The following is a 13,617-nucleotide window of genomic DNA, read 5'->3' as shown; positions in this document are numbered from 1 at the left end:
GACTGACGGAAGCCGCGTATTACCTTTCGGAGGTGTGGGTACCGTAACATTAGCTCTCGGCTCACATTACCCTGCTGCGCCGTGTGGCTGCATCAACACCAACACTTGTCGCCAGGCCGTTTGTCAAGAGGATGCGTGAAGCAACAGGATTCTGTCTCAGTTTCGAACCGGCAAAGTCTATTCTTGAGTGGCAATCCTCGGGTCAGCAGCGCATAAAGTCTTATGCAAGACATCGTGTCACACATCGGCAAAGCATGTTGTTTCTCCACTGAGGCTCGGTAAGCCCATAACATCTACACATTTGTCGATCGGTGTGATAGCCTAGCTCTGGGTGCCGCTAGCTGCCCCTACAGTTGAGAAGGACAACGTACGATTCTTAAAAAATCCTGCTCATGGTAATCAAAGAATGCGCTCGCAAGATCATGGCTTCAATGATTACGTCTGGGCGTTTACACACAGATCCTTCAAGACGGGATTCTTGGAACAGGGTCACGCTAGTAATCTTGCTCGATAGCCAATCAGCTATCCCCGGGACGCTATCCGAAGGCGAGACCCTTCTGTCACTACCGTCACTGCTAGCAGCCAGACGGGAAGAACTCCTACAGCCTAGGATATCGGTCAGGCCCCCTCTTATTTACATGACTCGATACGTCGTGATAACAGTCATTGTGATGTTTTTTTATCACTTGTCGAGTTGTCATGCGCCATGATAACATGCCTCTAAAGGAGCCATGATAGCTCCACAACACACGTACCTCTGTTCAGATTTGGACTAACAGTCTGCGACTGAGCATCTGGAACAGCATTGATCTCGTGGTCTGCCGTAGAAACTTTTGAACAGATTCAATAGCGGCACGTATGTGGGTGGCAGGCCGCAAGCGTAACCACCCCCTCTCTCGGTTGCGTGAGAGACAAAGTCAAAAGTCCGCGCGGCGCTCAGCTACGGAATTCGGACATGCAGCCCATCTATTCTTCACATGTAGGCTCACAAACGAAGTTGGTGACATGCATACGCATGTATTAGCGAGGGAGCTGTATATGTGGAAGATGTGACGGTGGTGCCTTAGTGGATGGGACGGATGTTATTTGTCGATGGTTTTTCCGATCTGGATTTCTTTTTCCCATAACACTGGTTGAGATATTGGGAGGGGGGCGAGCTCGTGCCCTCCATTGCCGTGCTTTCCTTCTGGTAGTCTCTGGCATTATGATTCTTTACTTGCTGTTTGGAAGGCTGCGTTTGAAGAAAGCTCTGCAACTTACTGAGTCGATGCTGTACAATGCCTATCTCTCGTACATCAGTCATTGCGAGAGATGTAACAAGAATGGGGTTGGAGACTGAGCAGGTCAGCATACCCCACTTCAGGTAGGCCATCACAACGTCAGATCTAAAATCATGCTGCGCGTCTCTAGCTAATACTGCGTGTCCAAGTATCCTCAGCAGAACCTCTGCGTGGGATTTGGCCCTCGAGCTCGTTCAGTGCATTCCGTACCGAACAACCCTGTGTCTCTAGATTTGTGCTGTGGCAGAGTTACTTCCATGGCACTCGCGTCAATGTCTTACATAGATGGAGATAATATGACGATCAAAGAGTGTTGTGGATGCAACTCGGCCCTTCGACGGCGCCTCCAATGTGGCCCAGGACTACATGACTCAACTCAAACTGTACATCATATCTACTCTTGCCGCGCGTACTCATGCATGCTGCGCGAAGTTAGTCTAACATGTCATACACGCAAGTGCAACACAGAAAGATTAAAGTACTTATGCATGCTTGTGGAGGCAAAGTATGCCGATGAACAAAATGCTAGTTATCTGCGAGACATCCTAAACACCGAGAGGGCGATGAAAGCGTTCATACTATGCTACACCAGCTGAACGACACTTTGTGAAGTTGACAAAGAAAAAGAAATAGAAGCTGACTTGACGCCACACTATGTGGTACGAAAAAAGCAAAAGATGGTGATGGTACATGAACCCGGAAACGCCTTTTGCACATATCTTCGTGCTGCATGCGTGTATCATAAACACCGTACCCATAGAAAAGAACCAAAAGAACAAGGAAGAATGCTCACTCCTCGATGAGCGCACCCAAGATCAAACTCTGAATGACAAACTCCGCACATGTAATCTTGATCTTATTCCCACCAACTTCTCCTTTGACAAGGAGCTCTTCGTGTACTTCAGCGTCGTCTCTCTTTCTCTTCTTGCCCTTCTTCGTCTTGCCACTCGCAATAGGCTTCTCGGTACCAAAGAGAGTAGCAGCAGCTTCGGCGACACCGCTTTCTCCATTGTCCACATACACCCAATCCCACTTGCCATTGGTGAGCATATCGGATGCGGTGCCGAGATCGGCACAGCGACCGACCGTGGCAGAGCCAAGAGCGTGGGAGAGGAAGACAAATGGTTGTCGCTTTTCAATTTCTTTCTTGGATTTGCCGGTGACGAGGAGGACATTCTGGTCTTGGAAAAGAAGGTCACGACCCTGGATGATTTGAGCGAAAGTGAGATCTTCGTCAGCGGGGTCGTAGGAAGTCATTGTGCGCGACCGTACGACACCATTTGGGTCGAGGAACTTGGACACGCCAGCGGGTAGAAGATACCGCGTGAATGGTGCAGCGCGCGACGAGTTGAGTGAGTCGTGAATCCAGCGCATATGCAGACATGGGACGTTGAGCGCGAGTGCTTGGATATATTTTGTGCTGCGAGAATGCGAGTCTGAGATAAGAGCGACGAAGCCCAGATCTTTGTATGCTTGTTTAAGCGCCAATCCAACTGACCCTTCGATGGTAGAGGCTGACCTACGGTGGTTCTGGGACGGTGTTGGTGCTTCCGCTGGCTCACTCTCAAACAGCTCGTGAAAACCCTGTTCCAAGACCTGTCCGCCATTGCTCTTAATTTGTTTAGCAACAACCTCCTTGTCAACGTCTGCTGCGGTGGAAGTCAGAACGAAAGCCATGTTCGTGAAGACACCGCTGCCGGATCGAGTAGTAGATGCTACTGACGCTGCGCGTGTGGTAACGTCCTTCAGTAGTGACGGTACTGCCGTTCCTCGCCGGGTGAAAGAAGGCGTTGTAAAGGGATCGGTAATAGGAGTGCCAATGTGAGAAGCCGACTTAGCGGGTGAGATGAGCGGAGAAAAGTTGAAAGGTCGATCGCGAAGTCGTTTCCAAAGGCCAGCTGTCAGGTAGATGCTAGCCATGGGCACCGAGATGTGCTCAGCTGACTGGATTGCTCTGCCTCTCGACAAGCTCTCCCTGGGTCGCTCCTCAAGAACTATAGTGGTGTTTCCACGTTGATCAGTAGTGGGGAACTCCTCACCACTGAGATCGTCGATTCTATCCTTGAAACCGACGACAACATAAGTGTTCTTCTTCATGCCAGTCTCGTCCACCTTGACATGGTCACCCCGGCGGAGATCCAATGCCCGAACATGAACTGCATCCATTGACGTGGTGTTACCATCATCGTAGCGTATCTGCAATTGGCGGGCAGTTGCACGACCAATGCATGTGGCAGGGTAATAATGGCTCCCTGGCCAGGAAGCGAACACTCGGTTTGGTACAATGACTTCCCCTGGTGGGGTTACAGCCCGTTGCGGTATGTCCTCATGTCGTCTTTCGACGTTGCTTGGATGTGGTACGGAACTAACGGGCTCGTCTGGCCCCCTATCAGCATCGAGCATCTCGACATCGGCTAATTTGTCGGAGACGATGGCCCGATGCTTCGTAGGCGTAAGTGGAGTGCTCTTCCGAACGCCAAAAGAAGCTCTTGGTTTCGCCGGGGAATTTGCTGGTGAAGACAAGCTCTGTAAGACTTCTCTAGACACCGGTTTGAGAGCACCCTGCCTCTCTTTCTTAGATCTGCTAGACTTTGGTAGGACCTTTGATTTTAGTGTCGTCATCCGTTTGTACGGAGCTTGTGCCGCTTCTCTTTCACGCGTGGCGGCAATAGCACCTTGGTCTTCTCGTACGAGGACTGATGCAATTGGTGGAGTATCCTCAAGCGCTTGATGTATTTGTTCGAGACGGGGTGACGGAGGCGGGTCCGAAAGTGACTCTGTGTCTGTCGCCGCTTTCGGTGGACTGTGAGGGGCGTTGCGCTTCGCGGCATACGTAACCTTGCGCCTCTTCGTTGATAGGGGAGCTGGCGAGATTGGAGCTACAAAAGCATCGTCATCATCTTCGAGACCACTGAGTCGCGGCATTTCAACTTCGTCCTCTGCTGCTGACTGCTGTGTCTCGGGAAGATTGTATATATCATCAATAGAATGGATGCGGTTGTCTCCCCGGATCACATCGCTTTCATTGCCTCTGGAGCTGACAGGTGCCAGCTTGTTTGACTCAGATCTAAAGCGCCCTTCTTGAGCGATGTGGGAAGCCTCCGTGCTGTTGATGTTATGTGGTGTAGTGGTTCCGTCCTCCGTAATATTAGTAGGACCCTTGTCTGAAAAGAGGGAGGGCTGTGTCTCGTCGAGAGCATCAGTCTCTGGAACAGTATTCTGACGTCGCATGCTCGGTGGTTTGGGTGGCCTTTTCATCTCGTTATGCTGTGACGGGTAGCGATCGCGGACATCTTCCACAAGCTGACCTTGTTCGAACGTCTCTGGATCTCCACGTCCAGTCTCTGGGTGCACCTTGCTGGGTTCGGTGACATCTAGTTCCTTGTCCAAATCTTCACCGTGGTGCTCTATGGAAGCCTTGTGTTCGAAATCTTGTTCCGCAAGCGGTAGCTCGTCATCATCCTCCATGACTGTATCTTCGTCAAGGGTCGGTGTCGCAGTGTCCCGCTCAGCCACTCCCTCCGCGTACTCATCATAGGTGTGCTCGTCGTACTCCAGATCGTCTTCCTCAACTCGCTCATCGTCGGGTCTCAAGAGGGGAGGGCTGCTCGGTACGCGCTCTTCGCCGTCAGGAGTCTTATCTTCATCTGTACTAGACTTGGGTGGCATTGGAGGCATTGAGGAAGAGATGACTTGACTTGTATACCCCGTCTTGGTAGCCATGGTAGTCTGATTGATGCTATATTGGTTCATCGATGGTGACGATGGGAAGCGCAACGATTTTGGTCGTGGTACACTATCGAAGTCTGCAGTCGCATCTGGTTGCGAGTCCATGACAGCGACAGACTCCCTGCTGCTATGAGGTCGGTTTATCTCCCGCAGATGCTGCTGCACTTCTGAGTTGTGTTGTTGTTGTTGTGATTCGCGTTGCAGCTGCGAGGAGGAAATTCCTTGCTGGGTGGAATTCCGTGACGGCTGAACTGAGGGGGTGCGATAGGGGTGCGAAGAAGTCTTAGGAACCTGTACACTATTGTCATTGCTATTGCGTCTCACAGTAGTCCGTGTGGCGTGAATCGCGTTCTGCGAACGATCGTTGGGGCATTGTTCGGTATTGTGCTCCTTTACTCCATTCACCGTGATGGTTTGCGACGCCTCGTCCATTGTCTCCTCGTCGTCGTCATCATCATCATCATAGTTATGGGACTCGCCGTGTACGCCACTTCTCCCACTCTTCGACTTGAGAGGCGATGGTAAACTGACGTCTGCCACCCCCCTCCTCCCGGATCGCGGTACCAATGGTGTGGGTACTGAGATGTGTGATAGGGAGCTAGCGGCCCGGCGGTGGGCATGTTCCTTTGCCTTTTGCGCCTTCACTTTCCTGCTAAGCTCTTGCCAGCTATCCTGCTCTATACTCATGCTGTGGTCGTCTCCAACAGAGTTCTTCCTCCTCTCTTGGGACTGCTTCACCGTGACATAATCGGCTCGTGGCTCGCTGGACGACCGCGCGATAGGATCTGATTTCGGAGTGTCGGGCTGTACGGCTTTGATAGGACTGGAGTAGGCGGGAATTGGACTGGAGTGTCGCAAGTGGCTAAAATTGGGCGAAGGGCGTGTGAATACGACATCCTCGGTGACACCGCCCACTGCAGGCGAGGTAGGCGCCTGGGTATTGTTGAAGGCTTGTGTGAGAGAGATATGCTGCAAGCCGCCATCACCTCCATTGCCAAACGCTGGAAAGAACATTGAGGGAGAGGCAGCGGTAGCGGGTGTGGTATTGATGCGCATAGCTGAGCTGGAGCTGCCCCTATTTCTATTTGCCAATGCCGGTGTTTGAAACTTGAGTGGGCTCGTAGGCGCCATGCTGTTCTGCGCATCTGCAGCTTCGTCGGCATCGACTACGGTAGGGCTGGTGGGTGTCGGCATGTGCTCGTCTTGGCTGGATGCGGCCGTATCCATCTCGTCTGTAGGCAGGTCTTCGCCATTGTCGTCGTCCGAATGGTCAAGGAAGAGCGACTTGGGGGCGTTGAACTCTCTGCCCTCGCTTGTGTATATGCCACTCGTCCATGTCTTCAGCATCTGACTATCCGGCTGGGTGTCCCCCGGCGCGTCCGTCATATTGAAACTCTGGTACATGTTGAAAGCCCAGTTCTCTTCTTTTATGTTACCAGTGAAAGTCGGCGCGCTGTGATGTTTGGGTAGGGCAGGTTTGACATGTTTTGCGGTCGCAGCGCGTCGTGGGGAAAGAGCGCGATTGAACGGGGAAAGCGCAACGGGCGGCAGGTGCAGGGAGGCGTGATCCGGGGAATGGCCCAGGGCCAGGACGGAAGGAACGCGATTGCCCGAGTGATGGCTCTCGGTCGATGTGGTGAAGTGGAATGGCTTGTCGCTGCAGGCCCGTTGCCTGAGGGCCTGGGAGAGTTGGGATGGGTCCTTGGTGTGGCGTCAGTCAACCAACTCCAGCGATCGGCGGCCGGGGTGCGACGCGCCATCCCGGACGCGACGAAGAAGACGGGTACTCACATCATAGAAAACATCTCCAAGCACTGTAGGGGCTTGCGAGTCTTCCATTGCGAAAGCTCATTATCGGATGCACTTGGTCGCAAAATGCAGCACCCCGCTGTTCACACGTCTTACCTGCAATCAGCCGAGACGGTTACGCGCCAATTAACGCGTAGTCATGTGCCAGTCAATGACCAAGCGCAGCGCTCCTTCTTTGCCGCTTTGAGTGTGGAACGCCATGTTCATTCCGCACCCATACACTATGGACTGATGTATCCGCATTGCTTACCGACCTTTGCTGTGTATAGTGCCCTTTAAAAGACACCAACATACCTTGCGCTATTCACCAATGTCAGGCACATGGCCCACACAAGACTCCTGTGTGCAACAGACAGAGTAGCCACAGCTTTTCATACAGATTCCGATAAACCACCCAGTCTAGCTGCCCTGAATGGTCAGAGGTGTCTTTGCCATGTCCTCTGGCAACGTGGTTCGAATTCATTCGGCCTGATTCACGGGCGAGGATATGCAAAGAAACAACTTGTGTCATCCAATTGACATAGACTTTGTACAGGTGTTACTCGACCTTCTCGCCATCCTGTCAAGATGTGCTCCACTTCAAAACTCACATATCACTCGTGTTCTAGTGTTCTTCTCCTTCTCCCTCTCCCTGACTTCATCCTCTATCTCTCCCGCATCTCCATCTCATGCCCTTTAGTCCTCTCCGTTCCTCATTCCCTCAGTCGCTCCCACAGCAAATACTCAACCTTATCCGAGGAAAGTATAGTACAAGCTGAATGCGACGGTCAAGCCAACAGCAGTCCATCCAGTGCGGATAACCTGTTGGTTCTTGAAACCAATACCGACGTCCCAGGCCAGATGCCTCAAGCCGTTGAAGCTGTGGAAGAAGAAAGGAAAAGCGTAGAACGCCTTCAATCCGGCCTTCACAGCCGCTGGCCAAGCAGCGACAGTGGCTACCATTGACTGCGTCTCAAGGTGCCATCCAGTGTATGGGGCAATCAGGTAGGCGATACCGAAGAGGTAGAGGGAACCTGAGAGGGTAATGCCGGTGATTCGGTTGAGCGACGAGGCGTACCAGGTGATTTGGGGCTTGTAGATGGCCAGGTGGGGGGAAACGGGGCGGTTGACACGCTGTTTGGCGAGGATCTCGGCGGCTTCAGACTGCGAGGCGTGTTCCGTTGCTGCAAGTCTATATTATGTATCGTCAGTATCGCTGTGCGCATACATGGTAGTCATGACTGGAGTCGTCGGGGAGAGCTTGATGCTGTTACGACATACCTCCGCTGGACCATGCGTCCCGCAGGCTGTACCCTCAGACTGGGCGCGGCGGCCCGTCGCAGACCAAGCTGAAATACCCGCTGAGAAGCCATTGTGTAGTTTCTCCGATGCCAATCGACAGAGCTGTCAAGTGTCGTGTGGTGATGGTCGACCGTCTATGATGCGCAACGCCGCCAGCCCAAATCTTCCCGATTCCCGAGGTCCCCCTAGGGCCCAATCAGCAGCTGAGCATTATGCGACTTAGTCATCCACTTTGCGGACACCCGATATTTTCTCGCGTGCGAGCTGCCAACTTTCTTTCCTTCACGAACCTCGATATCGCCGGCAATGAGCGCTTGCGTGCTGAACTGCGGGAATGACGGCTCATTTTGTCTGCTGGCGTTATGTCAGTGGATGGGGCTCAGGAGGGATCGGAGAGGGATTGCCTGTATTAATCGCTTGTGTTGACCAAGACTATGTCTGCACGAGTTTCATATCGAGGCTACATATTGTGTTTCTGCGCTGTGATTGTCGCTGTCTTACTGCATGATGCAGACCTGATGACATCGTTTGATGCAAAGCTTGAAGATGATGCCCTACGACATCCTACCTATGCTGCGTCGCGCTTTCTCTAGCCAACCCATCTTCCTGTCGCATGAGCCTGCCACGCGAAGTTTCTGACTAAGAAGCGCCGTCTTCATCTTCATCTTTTTGAATACCATGTCTTTTGATAAGCCAGACGTCAAGGCCATAAGACATGCGATGACGGTTGGATCGAAGCAACGTTTCCACACCCAGTGATTGCAAATTTTCTTCCCCATCAACCACGTACCTGCTGCGCTCTTTGCAACCCTGCAGGTGGAACAACGTGAACTCCTTTATCTGTTCACCACATGTGCAGCGATAACGTCGACACCCACATATATTGAAACCGCAAATGGCGCCTCTCAAACAGACCCTCAGTACTGACGCCGGGCTTCCAGCCGGCTCGTACATCTACAAGATCATTTCGACAGCGCCACGACAAGACCTTCTCACATACTCTCTGACCGATCAATTAGCTTCCATATCTTCAGACGACTCTTTGCGCTTTCATACTGCAGACTTGAGACCTGATGGCGTGATTATGAACGCAAACGACAACATAACATGTTTGGAGAGAGCGAATGATACGCCTAGCAACATTGTCACAACAGCGGGAAGAGATGGATTGATAAGATTCTGGGATAAACGAAACAAGCAAAAAGCTCTGCAAATCGAAAGCCGTGAGTGACAGTGACAACGCTATTCTGGTGAAGCATGAGGAATAGAAGGCTGACCGTCAGCGTAGCGCACAAACTCGTCTCAGCGTTGGTTTGCAATGCAGAAAGAAACTTCGTCGCCGCTGGCATCGAAAACCCCGAAGACGGTCCTAATAGCTCGCCAGTATACATTTGGTACCTCGATGTATCTCACTTTAATTGGTACTATATCCACTAACCCAATACCAGGGACCAGCGCAACCTATCAGCGCCTCTTCGTTCATACGTGGATTCCCACACTGACACCGTGACAAATCTCTCTTTGCATCCTTCTCACCCTACTCTGCTACTGTCATCTAGCACGGATGGCCTAATCAACATTTTCGACACTGCTCAAGCTGACGAAGACGATGCTTTGTACCAAGTTGTGAACCATGGATCGGCTGTCGCACATGCAGGGTTCATGTATCCTGGCACCGACATTTACGCGATTGGCACGGATGAGACGATCAGTTTTTTCGCATTGCAGAGCCAGAAAGAGGAGGAAGAGGAGCCAGCGCCGAAAGTGTGGGGCGATGTTAGGGAAGGTTTGGGGTGTGAGTATGTGGTAGATCTGGGATGGGCTGGGCAACAAGCTTTTGTTGCCGCAGGGAAGCATAGGTACGTCGTTATCCGCTTGCTAAAGTACCAAGACAGAGCTGACTGGTCGCAGCGAGAGTCTTCTGAACTTCATCCCTATTAGTAAGGGCGCCAATGGGCCTCTGGACTATAGCTTCGATGTCGATAAGAGCATAATCTTTGCGGGTGCTCACGGCGAAGAAATTGTCCGCGATGCATTCACCGATGTTCACGTAAGCATATCCCTTGGCTGAAATCCGATTCCTTAAACTTAACAACCTTTACAGACCAATACAACATACACGTGCGGCGAAGACGGTCAAGTTCGGGCCTGGAAACCCTCAGAAGAAAGCGGAACGAATTTTGATGATGCGGCCGGATCGGCGAAGAAGAAGCGCAAGGAAAAGAAAGAGAAAGCAAGATTCAAGCCATACTAAGATCTGGTATGAGGTGACATTCTCGAATACTCGGACAAATGGATTATCTTCGACATGGACTGTGCGAATCTTTTTGATGGCTCGGGCAGCAACGAGTACGGGCATGATCATCGTAAGTCCAGAATTTGCGCAGGCACTGCTATCTGGCATAATGCCTTGAAAAACATTTCGAATACTACCACAAATTGGAAGGTTCATAACATCATCATCATCATCATCATCATCATCATCATCATCATCATCATCATCATCATCATCATCATCATCATCATCATCATCATCATCATCATCAATGGTCGTTGGTGCTTCAAGATCATCAACCGGACGCAACTCGTGCGTGTCACCCAAAGCACAGAATGATTGCTCAACAAGGATGGTCTCAAACAAGAAGTTGAAGCTCATCAGTTGTTGTTTGGCAGTTTGCATAGCACCTTTTCATGCTATATTGCCAGTCAGCGAACCCCAACCGGGGATGCTCTTGCTCACACAATGAATCTCATCAACATGACTCATTTCTTCGTTACGCACACACGTCGCGCGAAGAGGCTCTCCTCTTTCGAGTCGCCTACAAGATGAATAGGAAGGAAGACGGTCTCAACGCAACATCCGACACCACTGCGATCGCCAACGTAGTAAAAAGCCATGAAAGCTGTTTACTAAGTATCTTAAGCCTCCCAAGTGAACGTTTCACAAAAATGCCTTCTCACAGACGTTGTGCAATAGAGGAATGTTGTAAATATTGTGGAAGACGTGATCTCAGTCCATTGAGGGTTGGATCGATACCGCATTATCGATAGATTCGAGGTGAGAGAGGGCACAGAGGGAGAATACTATCTTCTTTAGAGGGCTGCAGCTAGGCGGTTGAGTTTGCAACTGTCGACGGAACGGTACGGAGAACGATCGAAGGGTTGGAGAGCGGATGAGAGGCAGCATCACTGACTGCGTGAGATATTCGCTAGCGGGACTGAATTTGAGACTGTGGTACTAGACGAGTGAATCAATGGGTCGCCCTAACGAAGGACTTTACATAGCAGAAATCACAGGACAACTCAGCACTGAACCTATTGGATGCGTAAAGTGTAGTACAGTGCAACGCCAAGCATACATCGTCGGAGTAAGCCCTCGACAGAACCCTCGGTTCTCGCTCCCCCACCAACGACGGAAGCTAACGTTTCAGCCCAGCCACCCAAACAGGTACAGCATAACCGTTTCATCCCTCCATTCCCTGCCATCATCAACCCGACGTCTCGCAAAGCGCCTAGAAGCATTGTTCCTGTATGATCTGCGTATCGTGATATGCCTCGCTACAAGGGCGCCTGAGCGCCAAGGTATCAATTTTCTTCATGCGCCAGTCTCCGCCAGGCTTAATGTAGGCGTGTGGCCGAGTCCTCAAGGCCGATGCAACCGATTATGTTGTTTGGTGTTTGTCTCGTGTGTTTTCTACCGGTGGGAGTTTTGCGCAGAATGAGATGACGCGAGATGCAATACGGGTGTTGCGGCCAACGAGGTAATGCGCCTGCATCGTGAGGTTTTTCTTTGCCGAGGCAGCAAGCAGCCCGCTTCCTGAGGCTTTGTGTATAAGAGGTGCCTGGTGTCGCCTGAAGTAATAACCTCATCAGCATCTTCAACTACAGTCTTCTCTACTACTCTCTACTTCGCTCTATTCAATTCTTTTCTTCCGCTGGTCGGTTCTTGGTATCAATAATCACTTAAGATAAACACTATTACCGAAACCTTCAAAACAACAAACAACAAAACAATCCAACCGCCAAAATGAAGTTCACCATCTCTGCCGTTGTTCTCGCTCTCTCTGCTTTCGCAGCTGCTATGCCTCAGGGCGCCAACGCCAACCGTCCCGTGCCTGAGGGCGCTTGCTGTGTCGCAAACACCAGCTTGAAGCAGGATGTCTGCACTGTCAACGGAGTTAGCGGTCGCTGTGTCCCTGACAGCATCAACAACTGTAAGTTTTGCGCACATCCCGATCTGAATCTAGGTCGCCCAAGCTAACCAATTTCATACAGGCGGCGCTCAGTTGACCTGCATCGAGGACAACCGACTGAACTGCGACCCCAACACTCTGGAGAGGGGTCGTCCTCTCTGCCGCCGCATCCAGGGCGCGTAAACGACTAGCGCTAGGCCTGGTGGTTGAAGGAAAAGTAAAAATGTACATATTATAAAGATCAGTATGAACTGAATTAGACTTAGTGGTGGTAGGAGTAGCTGTGGTGTCCGGACCCGTAGTAGTATCGGCTATGCTGGGCGACAATGAAGATGCTGTATCGCATTATCAGCTCTTTTCTGTTTGTTGTTGTGATCCTGTGTTGTGGCAGTTGTGGGTCTAGAGATTTTAGAGAGGTATGATAGTCCATGTCCCATGTTATAATACCCGTGGACGTTTCATGGCATGTTATGAGCTAGCATCAAGCCAAATTTAGTTCATGGTACAGTAGGATGATTGAACTTTGAGCCGACTTCCACCTCCGTAACTTGATAGAAGACATCTGGAACACCCCGTCTCTCTAAACAAGACACATCTACAAGCCATATGTAGTTGCCATAGCCGATCATCTGCTAAATATGTGCGATGAAGCTTGAGTAGCTCTGTAAACCTGGACCTAGACACGAGGATAGTGATGTCGCCTTCGGGGTTGCTGGCGCTTAAGGTTTGTACGTGTCAGTATTCGGGGCTGTGCTTTGGGGTACGGTATGATTGAAATAACTTTGGTCGTGCTTCATTGGAGGTTGGTTGAATGGTAACCATGATGCCGTCGCTGTCGGCCATACTCGGGTACCTAGGTACCCACCTAGGTAGCGTCGCGAGAAAGACCGAACGTGATTTACCTAGGTACTGCTCCGCTAGAACATTGCACATCTTGGCAGTATCACGATCGTGCGTACTAATTGGGCAAGCATATATACACCGAATAGTGGATCTGTAGCGAATTTGCGAGTGTGCTGGCTTGGTGGGTGTTTGCTCTTTTGACGTGTTGGATCCGCACTGTGGGCAACGCAGTCGATGATGATCGCTCCGCCAATAGGCCGATATCCCCGCATCGAAAGCAACAAATACTGTTATAGAGATTGAAGAAATTGGAGAATACAAGATGCCCGCTTGTCACGGCAAGGGCGAGAGCGGAGGATATCCACGCAGGGTTCTCCAGTAGCGCCAGGGGCTACTGTTAATCGATATTGGGCAATACGAAGCTTGCTTCCAGTTTCTCACCGTTGCCAAGTTAATTCATAACTCACAAGGACGGCTTCCTT

General features: G+C 51.1%; 5 protein-coding genes across 5 annotated transcripts; 3 read left to right on the top strand and 2 right to left on the bottom strand.

The window, feature by feature from the left end:
* Window positions 1-2,069: 2,069 nt before the first annotated feature.
* GT037_002127 (brct domain-containing protein) lies at window positions 2,070-6,848 on the bottom strand (the record flags this gene model as incomplete). The annotated part of the gene is made up of 2 exons (XM_038927174.1): window positions 2,070-6,710; window positions 6,801-6,848. The coding sequence occupies 2 exons, from the start codon at window positions 6,846-6,848 to the stop codon at window positions 2,070-2,072; spliced, it is 4,689 nt and encodes a 1,562-aa protein (XP_038790466.1).
* A 699-nt stretch (window positions 6,849-7,547) lies between these two features.
* Window positions 7,548-8,170, bottom strand: GT037_002126 (mitochondrial succinate dehydrogenase cytochrome b560 subunit c; the record flags this gene model as incomplete). The annotated part of the gene is made up of 2 exons (XM_038927173.1): window positions 7,548-7,989; window positions 8,079-8,170. The coding sequence occupies 2 exons, from the start codon at window positions 8,168-8,170 to the stop codon at window positions 7,548-7,550; spliced, it is 534 nt and encodes a 177-aa protein (XP_038790465.1).
* Window positions 8,171-8,994: 824 nt separating this feature from the next.
* On the top strand, window positions 8,995-10,353 carry GT037_002125 (wd40 repeat-like protein; the record flags this gene model as incomplete). The annotated part of the gene is made up of 5 exons (XM_038927172.1): window positions 8,995-9,322; window positions 9,388-9,493; window positions 9,548-9,958; window positions 10,011-10,149; window positions 10,204-10,353. 5 exons carry the CDS (start codon window positions 8,995-8,997, stop codon window positions 10,351-10,353), a joined length of 1,134 nt encoding a protein of 377 aa, XP_038790464.1.
* Window positions 10,354-10,407: 54 nt separating this feature from the next.
* On the top strand, window positions 10,408-10,713 carry GT037_002124 (uncharacterized protein; the record flags this gene model as incomplete). The annotated part of the gene is made up of 1 exon (XM_038927171.1): window positions 10,408-10,713. The coding sequence occupies one exon, from the start codon at window positions 10,408-10,410 to the stop codon at window positions 10,711-10,713; it is 306 nt and encodes a 101-aa protein (XP_038790463.1).
* Window positions 10,714-12,126: 1,413 nt separating this feature from the next.
* On the top strand, window positions 12,127-12,475 carry GT037_002123 (uncharacterized protein; the record flags this gene model as incomplete). The annotated part of the gene is made up of 2 exons (XM_038927170.1): window positions 12,127-12,313; window positions 12,375-12,475. 2 exons carry the CDS (start codon window positions 12,127-12,129, stop codon window positions 12,473-12,475), a joined length of 288 nt encoding a protein of 95 aa, XP_038790462.1.
* Between the last annotated feature and the right edge of the window lie 1,142 nt (window positions 12,476-13,617).

This window comes from Alternaria burnsii (genome assembly GCF_013036055.1).
Source record: "Alternaria burnsii strain CBS107.38 chromosome Unknown 750, whole genome shotgun sequence".
NCBI classification, from domain to species: domain Eukaryota; kingdom Fungi; phylum Ascomycota; class Dothideomycetes; order Pleosporales; family Pleosporaceae; genus Alternaria; species Alternaria burnsii.
This window is presented reverse-complemented; position numbering and strand designations above follow the sequence as displayed.